This window comes from Heteronotia binoei, chromosome 9 (genome assembly GCF_032191835.1).
Source record: "Heteronotia binoei isolate CCM8104 ecotype False Entrance Well chromosome 9, APGP_CSIRO_Hbin_v1, whole genome shotgun sequence".
NCBI lineage: Eukaryota > Metazoa > Chordata > Lepidosauria > Squamata > Gekkonidae > Heteronotia > Heteronotia binoei.
The window spans coordinates 25,039,688-25,060,156 of record NC_083231.1 but is presented as its reverse complement, the minus strand read 5'-3'; the positions used below and the strand labels follow the sequence as shown (position 1 = coordinate 25,060,156).

The window sequence follows — 20,469 nt, the reverse complement described above, 5'->3', positions numbered from 1 at the left end:
CTAATGACCAATGGTATACTCTGGGGGACCTTTTTGCAAAGACCATTACTTTGGTCTTAGAGTGGTTTACTTCTAAGTTGTTATTCTGGCAGAGCTGAGTAAATCCCTTCAGTGCTCTCTTTAGGCCTATAGGCATCCTTGAAAGGACAGCTCCTATAGAATAGCAGTTTTGGAAAGTTCTGCTGTATACTCTGCCAGTTTGGTGAAGTGGTTAAGTGTGTGGACTCTTATCTGGGAGAACGGGGGTTTGATTCCCCACTTCTCCAGGGCAGCTTCTGGGAGAGCTCTCTCAGCCTCACCCACCTCAAAGGGTGTCTGTTGTGGTGGTGGGAATGGGAGGGCAAAGGAGATTGTAAGCTGCTCTGAGACTCTGTGATTCAAAGTATAGGATGGGCTATAAATCCAATACCATCATCTTCTTCTACTTTGCATACTTGATTAAAAAAATGAGCAGGAAAGCAAGGTGAGGTCACTCACTGGTGGAAAGATTCCTCCATACCTCTGGTCTTTTGACTCACACTTGTTCCTTGCTTCTCCTGGTGCCTGCCTTGCGTTTTCTGTTTCCACCTGTTTTGGTCTGCTGTCCATGGTCCTGACCTCAATACTGGTAGGGTCATAACTTTAGCTCCCCTGCTTCCAGTCACATGATTTTTATGCCACATGACTTCCTGTCCTATGCTGCAGCTAAGTGGGTCCCAAGTTTAGGGGCTTCTGCATCTGGAGAGGCTGAAGACAACTAGTTTGTTCAACCCTGAGTGTTTGGGTTCTCAGCGATGTACAAATGCTTTGTAACATGCTTGTTGATTTCTTAAAGCACCTGTGCATTTTTATGACCCTCTGGAAGTGTGAACGCAATACGGTCAGCAGTACATCATGAAGAAAGAACACTTTGGAGGGATCTTAAGCAGAAACCAGTTGTGTAAGTGCGCTTGCAAATAGGTTATATGCTTATGCCATTCTTGTTGCACTAAATATTATTTTTGTTACAAATTATATTTTGTACACGTCTTGTTCAGAATGCCTTCATTCTTATCCCTCTCCTGCTCATAGGACAGCTGATTTGAAAGGACACACACTGTCTTCATATGGTTTTATTAATTTATAGAAGCTATTCCGCAGGAGTGGCCGAACTTGCTTAACATAAGAGCCACACAGAATAAATGTCAGATACTTGAGAGCCACAAGGCACAAACATCACATGTTTGAGAGCTGCAAGAAAGGAAGGAAGGGTGGAAAGAAAGGAAATAGTTGGGGAGGAGAGGGAGAGGTGGAAAGAAAGCAACTTTAACTTTAATGCATTCTCAAAGCTGCCGGCTGGCATGACTTGGAAAAGTTATTTAAAGAGACAAATGCCTTCTCCATGCTGGCTAACGGGGCAGTGGAGGCTTCAAGAGCCACATGTGGCTCCCAAGCCACAGTTTGGCCACCCCAGCTTTAGTGCTATGTGGAGATTTACAGTGTAACATTTTAAAAGGTCCCTGTTCCAAGAAAGTTACAATTTAAATTTTAGTTCACTGGATCATTCATTCATTGGCCACTTGATTGAATCAGTAATAGTTCTAATTCCAATGTGACAGCTGTCCTCTGGAATAAGTCCCATCTGTCTTTTAAATGCACATAGGCATCGCTGTATAAATAAACATTATTAACTAGGTTAATCAATTGCACCTGCTTATTGCTGTCAAGGCATGATATAATTAATGGCTCTTTCATCTAAAACATGGTCTGTCCTTTCAAGCGAACAAGAAATCCTTTAGAATCTGGCCAGCTTGAACACTACACTATTCCATGGAAATGTGGAGTAAGGTACAAAGCCTTACACCCTAAAACATAAATATAAATTAACACCTATGGCAGCTTTTTTGTTTCCTGGCTGTAGCTTTCTAGAATTGTTCTACAGTTTCTGCTACTACTGTTTTGACATGGATAAAAAAGGAGTAGGAATGTAACAGATAGGAGACCAGACATAAAGCAGAGAGAAAGGTGGGAGGTCTATTTACTGGATTGTTTTAAAATACTGGATTAGAGAGAGTCACAGTCGATAAATTTTTCCATAGCTATTAACTATTATTAGCTACTGTTTATAAATACAGTGTATTTTTGAGCACTGCACGATGAGGACAGGTATCATATCCGGTTTATGAGCTTGTAAGGACATCTGGCTGGTCAACTGCTGTAATATAAAGAAGTAGTAGAAGAAGAAGAATGGTCACCATCAAATATTTGACTAGTAAAGCTCTGGGACTTGCAGATGTATCTTTGCAGGATTCTTGATTATTATTATTAAGTGCCCTCAAGTCACAACCAATTTATGGCAACCCTTCTTGGCTTCCAAAGCAAGAGAACAGCTGAGGGGGTTTACCATTGCCTTCAATGGATTTTTGACCTGATCCATCAATATGATTCTTAAAAGACCCATTCCACCATATCCTCTTTCCTCATGATTTCCTTCAAACTCTGATGTGGGTTCTCAGTCCCAAACAATCCCAGAGTAAGACTATGAACATATGAACATATGAAGCTGCCTTATACTGAATCAGACCCTTGGTCCATCAAAGTCAGTATTGTCTTCTCAGACTGGCAGCAGCTCTCCAGGGTCTCAAGCGGAGGTTTTTCACACTTATTTGCCTGGGCCCTTTTTTGGAGATGCCAGGGATTGAACCTGGGACCTTCTGTTTCCCAAGCAGATGCTCTACCACTGAGCCACCGTCCCTCCCCGATCTTCCTGCCCCAACCAGGGCCATCCCAAGGGGTTTTGATGCCCTAGACAAACCATAACTTCTGTCACCTTCCCATATTCATTATAAAGGGGAAAAAGAGAAATCTAGCAAACACCCACACACACACACACACATCATTGCTCTAAAATAAAACCCCTTCTGTCTAATTTGGTGCCCTGTAAAGCCCGGGGCCCACAGCAAATGCCAAGTTCACCCACATGGTTGAGCCAGCCTTGCCTCCAACCATCCAAAGCAACCTGCCAGCATTCCATATGATGCACTACTTACTGTAGGGAGAAGATCACTGCATAGCTGGACAGGATCACCATTGGCAGCAGGCAGTAGCCTAGTACACTGGCCACACATCCATATGAAACACTTGCGATGCTCATCAGGTTCAACAGAGCATGGATTGTGATGCACCCAATGGCACTCATGCCATACACATAACCAAAATGGACTTTTCCCGCCTACGGAAATGAAGAAAGATAAAGACAATGAAAGGAGGTGGGGAGTCTCCTCTTTATATCACAGTGATTGCATTCACCTTTTTATGGGGCTGGATCCTTTGGACCGTGAATGGAAGATGTTTGTGGCACTGATCATTCTCTGTTTTCCTGGGAAAAGTGCTCTTGTGGGTTAGCAGCCACTTCGGAACAGGGTGGGTGCAGGGCAGGGGCTGCGGCTTGAAGGGAAATACACAGAATCACCCCCTTCCCTTTTTTTGAGTTCTTCCATGAATGAAGCAAGAGCTCGTGTAATAACTGGAGGTAACCATTTGCAAATTCTCCTTCCTTCCTAGAGTTCCCCAAAACTAAGAAAAAGTATTTCAGGGAGGCAGGGGTCGTTTTGTAGAAAAATAGGTGGTGGAGCTCATCCAGGGATTGTTATGCAGCTGCACCTACTATGCAATGGACAAGGAGGTGGAACTCTCAGAAAGGTTCACGTGCTGCGCTCCTGTGAGCTCCCACTGAATCTGAGGCCAGCAGGCAGGTATAGGACCAAAGGCAAGGAGAGATCTATTTCATAAGCCCCTTCTGTTCAGGTTCATGCTATTGAACTCCATGCATCTATTTAAATGTGACTGTCATGAAAATGGATTTTTAAGCTCACAGTACAATCAAATCATCAGATTGGGTTTCCACCATTCATTGTTTTTGGAGTGTTCATCAAATATCTAGAAATATTGCTTTATCAGCATCTAATAAAGGAAGGTAATGCTTTGGGCAGTGGTTTTCGACTCCATTTTGTTGAGGAAATCTTATATCGTAATATAGAATCATAAAAAACCACAAGAGCTGGAAGGAGCCATGCAGGCCATCTAGTCCAACCCCCCTGCTTAATGCCTAGAGCACCCCTGACTAGTGTTTGTCCAGCCACTGCTTAAAGACTGACAGTGAGGGGCGGGGGATTTTACCATAACGTAAACCCAAACAATTCTTCCTTAGCTGCAAAATAAAACTGATAGTAATATATGGAACTGCTACAAAATTCAGACATAAACATTGGTGCCGATGATTAACTACAACTTGGCAACAGTGAAGTGCCTGAGATGAGAGGCTGCATCCTTTGTTCTTAGATGTTTTTAATGACCCATCCCACCATATCCTCTTTCCCCGCCAGTTCCCTCTGGGAGATGCTCATGGAACCCCAAGGGTTCCACAGAACGCGGACCGAAGACTAATAGGCAAATCAAATATGTTTGAAGGCCAATGACACAAACACACAAAAGATACAAAGATAAATCAGGGGAATGAAAGTTGAGGGGAAACTAAATTTCAGGAAGAAAAGTCTTCATGGCGGGATGTCTGCTGAGGGAGATTATCTTCTACAGAATAGCTTTCCAATAACAGCACCATTTAAAACACCATTTAACCAGGCAGTGAGGGATGAATGAAATCAGCAGACTGAGTCAAGCAGTCATCAGCCTGGAGATACAATAATATTTCTGTTTATTGACTGCTCCAAACCTCTGTGCCTAATGAAGAATGCATAATATGAACATTTTTTTAATTAAGGTTTTAATTGCAGTTTAAATGATTCTATTTCTGTTGCGATTTATGACCCACCTTGAGAGTCCTTTGTGTCTAAAACGGGTGATAAATCGGAAAATAAAATTAAAAAAAAACAGGTTGGCCCAATAAAAGATACTGGGTACAACGTTCAGCAAGAGTTAATTATAACTAGGTCTCAGTGAACTCAACGAAAACAAAAAGTTCCATCTCATTGTTTTCAGTGAGATAACGGCCTAAATTCAGTGTTTATATCTAACTGTTTTAAGCAGTGCTCTCTTTTTTTTTGTAGAAAAAGCCCAGCAGGAGCTCATTTGCATATTAGGCCACACCACCTGGCTTGGGAGCACATGGCTACTGCATGGTGGGTCAAGCCAGCCAGAACCCTGGCTAGCCCAGGTGGAGTGCCACTCCTGTGGGCTCCGGCAGAAAAAAAAAGCCCTGGTTGTAAGCAGTGTTCCCTCTAAGCTGAGTTAGTGTGAGCGAGCTCACAAATTTTTAGCCTCCAGCTCACACATTTTTGTCTTAGCTCAGGAAGGATGACCCCAGAGCGCACTAATTTATGCAGCAGCTCACAACTTCAATGCCAGTAGCTCACAAGGTAGAATTTATGCTCACAAGACTCTGCAGCTTAGAGGGAACATTGGTTGTAAGTGAGGCAAAGGCCTAGATTTCACTGAGACATCACTTAGGTGGGCCGTAGACAGGAAACGCTGTGGTGTGCCATCATCTGCTTCTGCATCTTCCTCCCAAATGCTGTCAGTAGATAATGTAATGTAGAAATGGAATGTCAACAATATCATAGAATCATAGAGTTGGAAGGTACCTCCAGGGTCATCTAGTCCAACCCCCTGCACCATACAGGAAGCTCACAAATACCTCCCCCTAAATTCACAGGATCTTCATTGCTATCAGATGGCCATCTAGTCTCTGTTATATAAATATAACAAAGGCATTATGTGTTTCGGTTTGTAGTATTACATTAGAAACTATGAATGCTGATTCAGCAGAGAAGCAAATAGGCTTCCTTCTGGGTGACATCATGTTGTGGATGGCGCACGGCGATGGGGCTCTTTGGGGGTAGGGATCCCCCGGGGGCTTGCTCCCTGCTGGTGGGTTGGGACCCTCAAGACCAGGGGATTCCCCGCCCCTGGCAGGAGCTTGACAGCCCTATCCAGGTCCCAATGCACAACAATTACCTCTATCAGGGCTTTTTTGGTAGAAAAAGCCCAGCAGGAACTCATTTTCATATTAGGCCACACCCCTGATGTCGCCCTTGTTTTGCACAGGGTGTTTTGCAGAAAAAGCCCAGCAGAAACTCATTTGCATATTAAGTCACACCTCCTGTCACCAAGCCAGCCGGAACTGCGTTCCTATTCAGTACTGCTCAAAAAAAAACACCCTGACCTCTATCAAGAAAAGCAAACTAGCTTGTCAGGGTGAGGCCTTGTCTTTTTTTCATGTCATTTCCCCCCCCTCTGTGTGTATGGGGATAGGAGATTCTCTTGAAATGCAGTTGGGAAAAATCTAATGACCATCCCTGGGCCGAAGGAGATTAAACACCAGAATACTAGAGCACGGGCATTCTCAATCGCGGCCCCTACCCTATGGAACCGACTCCCCGAGGAGGTGCGGGCCCTGCGGAACCTTGATCAGTTCCGCAGGGCCTGCAAGACCACCCTTTTTAAGCTTGCACACTTGGACTGCTAAGAAGATCGGTAATTAAGGATCCGCCAATGCGGTTTGAAGACCTATACCGCTGAATAACTGTACTCATTGGATTGGTTTTAATGTTGTTAAGTTTAGTGTTTAATGTTTTATATTGTTAAATTTAAAGGCTTTTAACTACTGTATGTTTTTATAAAATGTTGTTAGCCGCCCTGAGCCTGCCGAGGTGGGGAGAGCGGGATATAAATAAAATTTATTATTATTATTATTATTTAGAAGAAGAAGAGTTATCTACGTATGGCTCAGATCCATGTGTGAAAACTTCTGTGAAAACTAGGTTTTCATTACTGCAGACTTCTACCCATTTGTTTCTCTGTATTTAACATTTTTTTGTGTTAACAGTTTAACATAGGGACACAGTTTTCATAAAAGGTAAAGGTAGTCCCCTGTGCAAGCACCAGTCATTTCTGACTCTGGGGTGACGTTGCTTTCACAACATTTTCATGGCAGACTTTTTACGAGGTGGTTTGCCATTGCCTTCCCCAGTCATCTACACTTTCCCCCCAGCAAGCTGGGTCCTCATTTTACCCACCTCAGAAGGATGGAAGGCTGAGACAACCTCCAGCTGGCTACCTGAACCCAGCTAGTATGTTATTTTCCCACTAACGTTGCAGCATTACAGAAAGCAGCAAGGTTACCCTGTCATTGACAGTTGACTGTTCTTCAGATGATTTTGTTTTGGCTGGTTGCTATTTTTAAAATGGCATTCTAAGTGTTCCGAGTCCATTACTACTGACTTCAGAAGAAGAGATGTCAGAAGTTGAACAATGTCAGGGAGAACCTCCTCTCCAAATGAACATTAACAGGCAGCAGCCTTTTGCGTGCACTCATATTCCTAGCACTTCCAAGATTGCTGCCGACATGGTGGTGTATAATGCCATTAGGGTAACAGATTACTATCAACCACCTCAGCAGTCATTAAAGGTTTTCAATAGGTTTAGCATTTTCAATTTGGGCAGGGAGGTTTGATCGGCAATATTTTGTGCAGATGCTGCGCGTAAACACAATGCCAGCAATAATCAGCTAATATTTTAACTTGTTTGTTCCAGAGCGTTTGATTAATTGACACGGCCCTACTTAGCAGCTTAATCTAAGATTAACCAAATTGCTATGCCAGAGGCAGGACAGTTGCTAAATGAAAACTCTCCTTGATAGACTGCAGAAAAACTTGGATGTAAGAGAGAAACTTGGGTGCAGTAAAAACAGGGCTGGATCCAGCCAGCTTTTCCATTCAGTGTTGCCCAGTTATCCTGTTTGCTACATTCCCCACCCCATCATGATTTTTATCTGTGTAGGTCCCATGTTTCCTAGCATGACCTTTTGGAGTGGTCAAAGGAGCCCCCTTCTTCTATTTCTATTTCACCACTGGTTGGATCCAGCCCAAAGAATGGAGGTAGGTATGGGGGAGGGGTGGAAGATAGGAGCTGGAACAAACCAGTCCCTGCTGTCTTTCTGGCTAGCACATTTTTATATGCTTTATCCTCCTTTTTGTTCATTAGAGACATCATTTTAGATCAAGGATGGCCAAACTGTGGCTCTCAAAGCCCCCACTGCCCAATCAACCAGCTTGGAGAACATATTTCTTTCTTTAAGAAGAAGAAGAAGATATTGGATTTATATCCCGCCCTCCACTCCGAAGAGTCTCAGAGCGGCTCACAATCTCCTTTACCTTCCTCCCCCACAACAAACACCCTGTGAGGTGGGTGGGGCTGGAGAGGGCTCTCCCAGCAGCTGCCCTTTCAAGGACAACTTCTGCCAGAGCTATGGCTGACCCAAGGCCATTCCAGCAGGTGCAAGTGGAGGAGTGGGGAATCAAACCCGGTTCTCCCAGATAAGAGTCCGCACACTTAACCACTACACCAAACTGGCTCTCCCCTCTCCAGCTGGCAGCTTGGAGAATACATTTAAATTTGCTTTCTTTCCACCTCTCCCTCCCCCTTCCCTATTTTCTTCCCTCCTTCCCCATCTACTTTCTTCCCTCCCTCCCTCTCTCCCTCCCTCCCTTCTTGTCTTGCAGATCTCAAACATCTGATGTTCATGTCAGCATCTGACATTTATTCTATGCGGCTCCTATGTTAAGTAAGTTTGGCCACCACTCTTTTACATGATGTCAGAATCAGAATGAAAAAAGTAGCTATGAAATGGATGTGTTGTGGTGCACTAATACTTTCTGTTTTAGAAGTAGGCAGGACATTCTGTGACCCAGCTATCAAGCTCACAGATTCACAGAGTTGGAAGGGGCCATACAGGCCATCTAGTCCAACCCCCTTCCCAGTGCAGGATCAGCCTAAAGCAGGGGTCCCCAACCCCCGGTCCGTGAACCGGTCCCAGTCCATGGCCTGTTAGCAGCCAGGCCATGAGTTGTATAATTATTTCATTATATATTACAGGGGAGGCCAACAGTAGCTATCCAGATGTTTTTTGCCTACAGCTCCCATCAGCCCTAGCCATTGGCGATGCTGGCTGGGGCTGATGGGAGTTGTAGGCAAAAAACATCTGGAGAGCTACCGTTGGCCACCCCTGATATATTACAATGTCATAATAATCATAATACATTGGATTTATATCCTGCCCTTCACTCTGAATCTCAGAGCAGCTCACAATCTCCTTTATCTCCTTCCCCCACAACATACACCCTATGATGTGGGTGGGTCTGAGAGAGTTTTCACAGCAGCTGCCCTTTCAAGGACAATTCTGCGAGAGCTATGGCTGACCCAAGGCCGTTCCAGCAGGTGCAAGTGGAGGAGTGGGGAATCAACCCCAGTTCTTCCAGATAAGAGTCCACGCACTTAACCACCACACCAAAATAAAGTGCACAATTGTATCATCCCAAAACCATTCCCCCACCCCACCCCCCGGTCTGTGGAAAAACCGGTCTGTGGAAAAACCGGCCTTCCACAAAACTGGTCCCTGGTGCCAAAAAGGTTGGGGACCACTGGCCTAAAGCATCCCTGACAAGTCTTTGTCCAGCTACTGCTTAAAGACTGCCAGGTCCTATGATAATATTCTTGAGATGGACATTCCTGAACAAGAGATCCTAAAGTTCCTGGAAATCTACCCCAAATACTGTTGTGTCTCCAGGAAACCATTGAGAGGTGTCTTCCCCACTTCTTCCTACTTCAGCCCAGTGGACCCCACCAAATTGTGTTCCTAGAGAGGCAGCAAATACGAACTGTGGAAAGGAGGCATCAGTAGAAATCACTGTCTGCTCTTTTGCAAACAGAAATGCCATTCTTACTGAGGCACTGTGTGGTTGGGCACTTGCCAGTGTCCAAGAAGAAATATGCTAAAGCTCTTCTGAGAGAAAAGAAGCATTGCCATAATCTGACAAATGCACAAATCAGAGATTCTGACCTTTATCCCAGGAAGCTGGGATTTTGTTCTCTATCAAAATGCTAGCTCTCCGAGGCTCTCCAAGGCATCTCTCTTAGATGGCAGCAAGTGCAGACCAAGGTCGTTTTATGTGTTAAGGTTCTTAAGCCAGCAGGCTGCAAGCTAGTGTGCTGTTCCTTTCCATGTCATGCCTCACAGACAGGGACTGAGGGAACCATTAAGCTTTGGGAAGTTTGCAGAGGTTCAAGTCATGGTGCTGTGCATGTATATATTTGGCCTGTGTGCAGCTCAAAAAGTAAAGTGGAAGAATCAGCTCTGAATCACTCTTGCAACGGGATTAAAGGGGTGGATTCATATGAACATGAAGCTGCCTTATACTGAATCAGACCCTCGGTCCGTCAAAGTCAGTATTGTCTACTCAGACTGGCAGCAGCTCTCCAGGGTCTCAAGGTGAGGCTTTTCATACCTACTTACCTGGACCCTTTTTTAGTTGGAGATGCCGGGGATTGAACATGGGACCTTTTGTTTACCAAGCAGATGCCCTACCGCTGAGCCACCGTCCCTCCCCTTAAACATTTCAAAAAGTGCCTCTCAGAGCTTCTTTGCACAACAGGGGCCGTTGGTCAAGCCAGATGGCCCTGGAAAGTGCTGGCAAGTCACAGCTGACTTATGGAAATCCCATAGAGGAGGGGTGTCGAACTCATTTGTTATCAGGGCCAGATCTGACCTAAATGAGACCTTGCTGGGCTGGGTCATGTGTGTCATAAAATATAATGCCAGGTAGCAGAGATATAGAGTTTTTGAGGTAAGGGATTTTCAGAGGTGGCTTGCCATTGCCTGCCTCTGGCATAGCAACCCTGGACTTCCTTGGTGGTCTCCCATCTGACTACTAACCTTAGCTTCTGAGATCTAACAAGATAGACCAGGCCAAGTCAGAGCCAAATCAGGCCCATACTCTCCATGATATCTACTTTTGGAGAAGAAAGTCTGTGGGTGATGCATGTCGGACAGAAGGCACTACTCTTTCGAACAGATAAGAGAAGAAAACCAGGCTCCTAATATTTACACTAGGCCTATTTAATCCACCGAAATCTGAATATCTGCTGGTCACAAGAATGGATGGTGTACATCCATTGGAGCACACGGGTACATTTTTATTTCACCTTTCAACAAGGAGATCAAATCACCATGCATAGTTCTCTCCTGCTCCATTTTATCCTCACAATAACCCAGTGAGGATGGCTAGTCTGAGAGAGAGCAACTGGCCCAAGGTGAACTTCATGACTAAATGGAAATTTAAACCTGGGCCACCGAAGACAGCTGGGAGGTCTAAGCACACAGGTAGCTCAGCAGGCTTGGTCTGAAGTTCATTGTTGAAGTCCTGGAGCCCTTAACTGATAGATCAGGGGTGGCCAATGGTAGTTCTCCAGATGTTTTTTGCCTACAACTCCCATCAGCCCCAGCCATTGGCCATGCTGGCTGGGGCTGATGGGAGTTGTAGGCAAAAAAACATCTGGAGAGCTACTGTTGGCCACCCCTGAGATAGATCATGGACTCTGCATGCTCACAGATATGGTGGCAGCCCAAATGGCCAGGGTGTGGCCAGCCAGATGGTGACTGCCACATAAGGGACAAAACTGTATTAGGCTAGACCAGGGGTGTCAAACATGCATTTTGGGGGCCGAATCAGGTCCCTGGAGGGCTCCTATCAGGCCCTTGAGCAACTGGCTGTCATCTGCTTCCTTCTCCCTATATCTTGCTTCCTTCTGCATGACAGCTTGCTTTGCAAGGTTTGCTTAATTGCACAGGAGCTACAAAGCAAAACCTCTATTCTATCCATTGGCTGAGGCTCCTCCCTTGGGGAGGGAGGAGGGAGGGAGAGCTTGCTTTGCCAGGCTCTCTCAATCGCACAGTAGAGCTACTGAGCCAAGTCTCTCTTTTATTGGCTGAGGCTCCCCATCCCCAGTCCCCTGGGGAAGGAAGGAAAGAGCCAGAGCTTCCTTTGCCTAGTTCCCTGGATCCCATGGGAGAAATACAAAGAAAGCACCTTTAAGACCAATGAGTGCTAACGTTTTAAGCATGTTTTAAAAAAAGATATGTTTGTGTTCTTTATAAAATTTATATCTCTGCTACCTAGTCTTAAATAGGTGCACACATGGCCCGGCCCGACATGGCCCGGCCCAACCTGACATGGCCCGGCCCAATAAGGTCTCATTTATGTCAGATCCGTCCTTCATAACAAATGAGTTTGACACCCCTGGGCTAGACTGGGCTCTTCCTAGCCTAATATAAAATGCTCTCTGTATAGTTAGAAATAAGGAAAGGCCAGGGCTGTCAGGCACTGGAGACATTACAGCCCATATTAGTCTGATTTTCCATAGATCTGATTCACAAAAATTTGAACAAGAGTAAGGCATTTAAGTTTTCATTCTGCTCCATTTCTTCGGTATCACATTATGGTTACTTCTTTTTCTGCTTCAGCAGAGCTATTTTGGATTTACATTATTTGTTCATTTTTCTCTTGTTCTCTTCCTCTCTAAGAGCGGGGGGAGGAATCTCTTGAAATCCCATGTAATTTGACCCCTTTCCCATACAAACAGACGAAACAGCTCAGCCCCTTTGCTGTCCCTCAGACACTGACCCACGGGAAAGGTTGTGATCGGAATGCCTACTGTTTCTATGGTACTATACCAGCAGCAGCGTGCCTCCCAGCGCCAAACAGAAAACCATCGGCCCTGTCAAGTCCGTCTCATTCATGATGCTGCCATCTGCTGGCTTCAATGGATTGAGGACCGTTAAGGTTTTTTGCCAGATGTGATCAAAGTTGATTCCTAGTTCTGCAACAGGGAGGGAAAAAAAGTTTTGAAATGGTTCATTCTCCTAAAATAAAAAAATCTCACTGTAACGGTTCATCAGGGAAGCTTTCAGTCCCAAAATAATAAAACAGAGAATTGGCTATAAGCAAATTACCCTAATGACTCATGTGCAATAGCCAAGACTTAATTTGGACTCTAAATTGGGAAGTATTGATTACTCTGTTATGAAAAGGAAAAACAGGTGTCAACAGTGACTCCGTGGTCTTGACTGCATTTTTTAAAAAATGTAAATACTTATAAGAACATAAGAGAAGCCATGTTGGATCCGGCCAATGGCCCATCCAGTCCAACACTGTGTCACACAGCGGCCAAAAAAATTATTTATATATATATATATATATATATATATATACACACACACACACACACACACACACTGTGGCTAATAGCCACTGATGGACCTCTGCTCCATATTTTTATCTAACCCCCTCTTGAAGCTGGCTATGCTTGTAGCCGCCACCACCTCCTGTGGCAGTGAATTCCACATGTTAATCACCCTTTGGGTGAAGAAGTACTTCCTTTTATCTGTTTTAATCTGACTGCTCATCAATTTCATCGAATGCCCACGAGTTCTTGTATTGTGAGAAAGGGAGAAAAGTACTTCTTTCTCTACTTTTTCCATCCCATGCATTATCTTGTAAACCTCTATCATGTCACCCCGCAGTCGACATTTCTCCAAGCTAAAGAGCCCCAAGTGTTTTAACCTTTCTTCATAGGGAAAGTGTTCCAACCCTTTAATCATTCTAGTTGCCCTTTTCTGGACTTTTTCCAATGCTATAATATCCTTTTTGACGTGCGGTGACCAGAATTGTACACAGTATTCCAAATGAGACTGCACCATCGATTTATACAGGGGCATTATGATACTGGCTGATTTGTTTTCAATTCCCTTCCTAATAATTCCCAGCATGGCGTTGGCCTTTTTTATTGCAATCGCACACTGTCTTGACATTTTCAGTGAGTTATCTACCATGACCCCAAGATCTCTCTCTTGGTTAGTCTCTGCCAGTTCACAACCCATCAACTTGAATTTGTAGCTGGGATTCTTGGCCCCAATGTGCATTACTTTGCACTTGGCCACATTAAACCTCATCTGCCACATTGACACCCACTCACCCAGCCTCAACAGTTCCCTTTGGAGTGCCTCACAATCCTCTCTGGTTCTCACCACCCTGAACAATTTAGTGTCATCTGCAAACTTGGCCACTTCACTGCTCACTCCCAACTCCAAATCATTTATGAACAAGTTAAAGAGCATGGGACCCAGTACTAAGCCCTGAGGCACCCCACTGCTTGCCGTCTTCCACTGCGAAGACTGCCCATTTATACTCACTCTCTGCTTCCTATTAATTAGCCCGTTTTTGATTCACAAGAGGACCTGTCCTTTTACTCCTTGACTCTTGAGCTTTCTAAGGGGCCTTTGATGAGGAACTTTATCAAAAGCTTTCTGGAAGTCAAGGTAAACAACATCTATTGGGTCTCCTTTGTCCACATGTTTGTTCACCCCCTCAAAGAAATGTAACAGGTTAGTGAGGCAAGATCTTCCCTTACAGAACCCATGCTGAGTCTTCCTCAATAACCTGTGTTCATCAATGGGCCTACTCTTTCTGTCCTTGATAATGGTTTCTACCAACTTTCCCGATATTGAAGTCAGACTGACTGGCCTGTAATTTCCCGGATCTCCTCTGGAACCCTTTTTAAAGATGGGGGTGACATTTGCTACTTTCCAGTCCTCAGGAATGGAGGCAGATTTCAATGAAAGATTACATATTTTTGTCAGAAGATCCACAAGTTCAACTTTGAGTTCTTTCAGAACTCTTGGATGTATGCCATCCAGACCTGGTGACTTATTAGTTTTTAATTCATCTATCAGTTGTAGAACCTCCTCTCTTGTCACCTCAATCTGACTCAGGTCTTTCAACACCCCTTCCAAAATTAGTGATTCTGGAGCGGACAAACACTTCTTGTCTTTCACAGTGAAGATGGAGGCAAAAAATGCATTCAGCTTCTCAGCCATTTCCCTGTCCTCCTTCAGTAATCCTTTGACCCCTTGGTCATCCAAGGGCCCCACTGCCTCCCTGGCTGGTTTCCTGCTTCTAATATATTTGAAGAAATTTTTATTGCTTTTTGCAATATGCTCCTCATAGTCCCTTTTTGCCTGCCTGATCACAGTCTTGCATTTGATTTGCCATAGCCTGTGTTCCCTTTTATTAATCTCACTTGGACTAGCTTTCCACCGCTTAAAGGAGTCCTTCTTACCTTTTACAGCTTCCATTACTTTGTTAACCATCCAAAATATCCTGATACCTAATTATCTTTTTGAAGTTATACAGTTGAGGCAGAATTGACGCCTCTTCAGGGGATATCCATCTTGGTGTCTTAGCATAGATCAGTCTTCTAATTTTTAACCAAACTTCATAAATGGTTTTGCGAATCAAATGATTTTTAAAATATTTCTGCCCTTTTTGCACATACCATAGGTTAGCATGCCATCCCGCTTGTAAATCTGAGCCTTCTAAGGCTAGTATGCGCGTATTCTCCAACCGAATCCATTCTTTTAGCCAGAGTGTGACGCACGCAACATAGTATGTTTCCCAATCTGGGAGTCCCAATCCGCCCATATCTTTTTTGTCTTTTAAAATTTTCCATTTTATCCTAGGTCGGTTACCTTGCCAAATAAAGGCTCTTACTAATTGGTCTATTTTAGTAAAGAAGGGTTTCCTTATCCCAAAACTAATCATCTGAAACAGAAACATGACTTTAGGAAGAACCATCATCTTAATTAGCGCTATCCTTCCCATAAAAGATAATTTCATGTTCGCCCATTTTTTTAAAGAAAAATCAATTTCCTTTAACAGCGGTACATAATTGTTATCGTATAAATTGCTACACTTATTGGAGAAAGTTATCCCCAAATATTTTATTTTTGTTTCATTACTGAATCCGGTTAATCTTTCAAGCTCTCTCACCTCTTGAGGAGAGATATTTTTGTTAAGCATCTTAGATTTTTGTTTATTTATTCTTAGACCCGCGACTTGACCATAGTCTTCTAATTCTTTTAAAATCTCAACCACGGACTCTCTGTTATTTTGTGATATCAATACCAAGTCATCGGCATATGCTAAGATCTTATACGACTCTTTCTTAATTTCCAGTCCTTTAATTTTGCTGTTAGCCCTGATTAAGTTATTTAAGATTTCCAATAGTAAAATAAAGAGCAGCGGAGAGAGTGGGCATCCTTGTCTTGTACCTTTATGTATCTTTACCTCTTCTGTTAAGTCTCCATTAATGATAAATCTAGCAACTTGTTCTGTATACAAGGCTTGTATGCTCTTAATAAAAATCTCACCAAAACTCATCTCCCCTAATGCTCTGATCATAAAATCCCAATTAACATTATCGAAAGCCTTCTCGGCATCGATAAACAAAAGAATCATTTGTTTTTCTCTATGTAAGTCGTAATATTCTAATATATTAGATATAATCCTGATGTTTGTTCGCATATATCTTTTCGGGAGGAATCCGGCCTGATCAGAATGAATTATATTTGCCAGAATTTTTTTAAGTCTGTTCGCTAAAATAGACGTATAAATCTTGTAGTCTATGTTTAATAGAGAGATCGGGCGGTAGTTCTTAATATCCTCTAGATCTTTTGATGTTTTGGGAATGAGTGATACATTTGCCCTTTTCCAAGACTCCGGAATTAGCTGGGTTTCCCAAATCTCCTCAATCAGATTTTTGTATTGGATTATAATATCTTCTTTAAAACATATGTAATATTCGGCTGGCAGCCCGTCCGGTCCCGCTGCCTTGTTCTTTTTTAATCTAGCCCATACTTCTTCAATTTCACCAATTGTAATTGGACTAGCTAAGCTAGTCCTTTGTTCTTCCGTTAATTTCTGTATTATTTTTTTCTCTTTGAAATAAGCTTCTATCTTGTCGGAATTTACCTCCTCTTTACTATATAATTGAGAATAGAAATCCCATATTATTTTTTTCTTATCTTCTGCTGCTGCTTTCTGACTACCATCTTTATCTTTCAAGACCCTTATTATTTTCTTTTCTTTTTCTTTTCTTATCTTGTATGACAGCCATTTACCTGGCTTATTTGCATTTTCAAAAAATTGAGATCTGGTATATTGAATCTTCTTTTTCATCTCATCCAAGAATATTAAATGTATCTTATGTTGCACTAACTTCATTTCAGCTTTAATTTGTTGAACCGAAGGTTTCTCTTTTAGGCAACTCTCTTTCTGCCTAAGCAATTCAGTTAAGTTTGTTAAAGTTTTATTCTCTTCTCGTTTTTTAAAAGTGTTAAAGCTTATTGCTAACCCTCTCATATACGCTTTACTAGTCTCCCACAGTAATCTGTGGGAAGTCTCTCTCTGCGAATTAATCTGAAAAAAAACCTTCATCTCCTCCTTAATAAATTTCACAAACTGTTTGTCATCTAAAAGCTTTATATTAAACCTCCATCCTGATCTTTTCTTAACATCTTTTATAGATATCATAATCGGATTATGGTCCGCTATTGTGCATGGTAGTATTTCTGCATCTTCCAGTATCTTAATTATTCCAGCTGTCACCCAGATCATATCGATACGCGACCAGGAATTATGTCTGCCTGAAAAAAATGTAAAATCACTTTTGTTTGGATACATGACTCGCCAGGGGTCTACCAGGGTAAACTCATCTACCATCCTGAAAAAATTATCTGGTAGTGTATTACTACCTAGTTTTTTCCTACCTTTTTTATGATTTATAGAATTTCTATCTTGCATGGGACAAGTGACCGCATTAAAGTCTCCTAATAGACAAATCTCATCATAGTTGTATGCACTGATCTTTGTATATAAATCTCTATAAAATTGGGTCTGTTTAACATTAGGTGCGTAAATATTAACTAACAAAAATTTTACTTTTTCCATAATTATCTCTATACCTTGCATCCTTGCATCCTCTGTTTGAAAAATCAATTTGGCTTGCAGTCGCTCATTAACATAGGTCACCAAACCCCTTTTTTTTTTCTCCAATTCTGAGGTCACAAACATATTACCTAGCTTCTTATTAAAAAGATATGCCTCATCCCGTTTTCTTAAGTGAGTCTCCTGCAAGCATATAATATCCAAATTTAATTTCTTTAATTGCTGAAAAACACGTTTCCTTTTTTGAGGCGAGTTCAGACCATTTACATTCTGAGACAAAATCTTTAAACTATTCATCATTTAGGAATCTAAACAATATCTTAATCTTCCTTAAAAATTCTTCTTTTTCTTTTGAGCTCTTGTCTCTCTCTGTCCTCGCTCTTGCGCTTGATCAGTTTCAGTTTCAGTCTTTTCTTCTTGTGAACGATAATCTGGAACCTCAACTGGGTCTGATTGCCTTCCTGGACTCCAATTTCCTTTAGAGATCCTTCTATCCGTTTTCTTCTCCCACGTTCTAGCCTGATTAAGTATAAAATCCTCTACCTTCTCTAAGGAGTCAATCTTGTATCTTACACCACCATATGTAAACAACACCCCTTCCGGGATCATCCATCTGTAAATTATCCCTCGGTCTTGCAGCATACCCACTAAATTAGTATAGTTTCTTCTCTTATGCCTTATTATCCACGGGATCTCTCTCATAGCTCTAATTTTTGTACCTTTAATCGTGAGAGATTGATCTCTTAACTCACGCCACACACGTTCTTTCATACACCTACGAACAAACTTTATGTGAACCTCTCTTGGTAAATCGTTCTTTTTCGCGTATTGGGTACCAACTCTATGTATAAAATCAATCTCTTTTATTATATCCTCCTTCTCTATTTTTATGACTTCAGTCAATGCCTCAGCTACTATATCCAAAAGATTCTCCAATTTCTCCTCTGGGATATTTAGTAACCTAATAATATAGTCCGCTTGGACCATCTCTAACTTAGCTAGCTTAATCTCATGTTCTTCCTGTTTTATCTCTAGTTCTTCTATTCTGTCCTCTGTTTTACTAAACTTCTCTTCTATTGACTTTGTAATATTTTTTATCTCATTAATGTCTTCCTTAGTATCTCTATAATTCGCCTCTAAAATCTCAAATTTTTTTGTTAGAGCTTCTGTCTGCTTGCTTAGTTCTATTTGAACTTGTTTCAAGGCCTCTAAGAAAGTCTGTTGGGTCTCTTTAATCTGTTGGATCTCTTTAAGAGAGTCTTGAGCTATGGAATCTGCCACCGTTTTGGGTTGACCCGGGGAACCTTTAAACTTAGCCTGTTGCGACATTTTATCTCAGCCAACCTCTGTTCTCCCACTAATAACCAGTAACTAACTAACAGTGGTGTACAGCTTAGAAAATTACCAATTAACAGATATCTTAAAGGTAATCAATAATTAGCACACAAGCAAAGTGATTCAAACAAAAGTCCACCTTTCTTCTTTTCTCCACCACTTCCAATTACACAGTCTTGGTCTCCTTTGACCTCCTTAAATCAGCTCTTAAATAAAGTCCAGCCAAAGTTTCCTACAGCCGCTGATTAGCAGGGCGTCACCCTCCACTTTTTCTTCTCCGTGATTTATCTTGTCAGCCTTGTTAGTCCCGACCGCCAGGCACGATAGTAAATCACCATCAACACTGTCACTAGAGCGCTTATCCGTCCGTGAAGAGAAGAATATACAAAGTTTTGTTAAGCCTCTTTGTTCTATCCGTCCTACCGCTCCTGGGAGTGGTCGGTCCTGCGTTCTCACCTCCAAAGGGAACAGAAACAAACGTATCCGCCTTCCTTTTTTTTTTCCCTTTCCAAGTCTGAGGAACCGCAAATAAACAGCAACTTCTCCACTATCCTGGTTTGAAAGTATACAGCTGAGCCTTCAGCATTTCATTGTGCAGCAAATCGCCTTGCCGCGGCTTCTCCTCCTCTTTCCGGAGGTCGGAGCTAAGTCGCCATTAGGCGCGCTTGGCTTCAAGACAGGGAGGAGAGAAACGTCTTCGAGACAAAACTCCTCCAGACGCTTCCCCTAGCCCCCTCAGTGTACTGGCCCCCCCAACAGGGGTCTGTACGGACAGAACGTCCCTCTGCGAAGCCAAGTTCGGCTCGTCTCTTCGGAGCTCCTCCGAGACGCGACCGCCTCGCTCTGCCAAACCCGGAAGCCCTGCAGGCCTTCTCTTATACCTGTTTGTACCTTTCCTAACTTGTGGTATATATTTCAAATGAGCTTCTAGGATTGTAGTTTTAAATAGCCTCCAAGCTTCCCCAAGGGTTTTGACTGTATTTACCTTTCCTTTCAGTTTCCTCTTCACATGCTTCCTCATCTCAGAGAATTTACCCCTTTTAAAGTTAAATGTGGTCGTGCTGGTCTTTTGGGGCAACTCACTATTTATACAAATGGTGAAATCAATAACGTTATGGTCACTGCTCCCAAGCAGTGCGATCACTTTTACATCTCTCACCAAGTCTTGGGCATTACTTAAAACCAAATCCAGGATCGCCCCACCCCTGGTAGGTTCTGAGACCATCTGCTCCATAGCACAGTCATTGAGAGCATCAAGAAACTCAATCTCTTTCTCTCGACCAGAACACATATTGACCCAATCAATCTGCGGGTAGTTAAAATAATCTATTACGACACAGTTTTTACGTTTAGCCACTATCTTTAATCCTTCCAACATATTATAGTCGTCCTCTATCTTTTGATTTGGTGGGTGATAACAAACTCCCATAGTTAAATTTCCTTTTGGGCCGTCTATTTCAACCCAAAGCATTTCTAGAAGGGAATCTAATTCTCTGACCTCAGTCTTACTGGACCGTATACCCTCTCTGACATACAGAGC

At 42.7% G+C, this 20,469-nt stretch overlaps 1 protein-coding gene across 1 annotated transcript in view; it reads right to left on the bottom strand.

The window, feature by feature from the left end:
* Window positions 1–20,469, bottom strand: part of YIPF7 (Yip1 domain family member 7) — a 40,525-nt gene that overhangs the window by 8,297 nt on the left and 11,759 nt on the right. The window contains exons 4-5 of the mRNA XM_060247300.1: window positions 12,485–12,630; window positions 3,009–3,190 (exon numbers count right to left, since the gene is read on the bottom strand). Coding sequence (XP_060103283.1) covers window positions 3,009–3,190; window positions 12,485–12,630 — 328 coding nt within the window. The remainder of the gene's footprint in view (window positions 1–3,008; window positions 3,191–12,484; window positions 12,631–20,469) is intronic.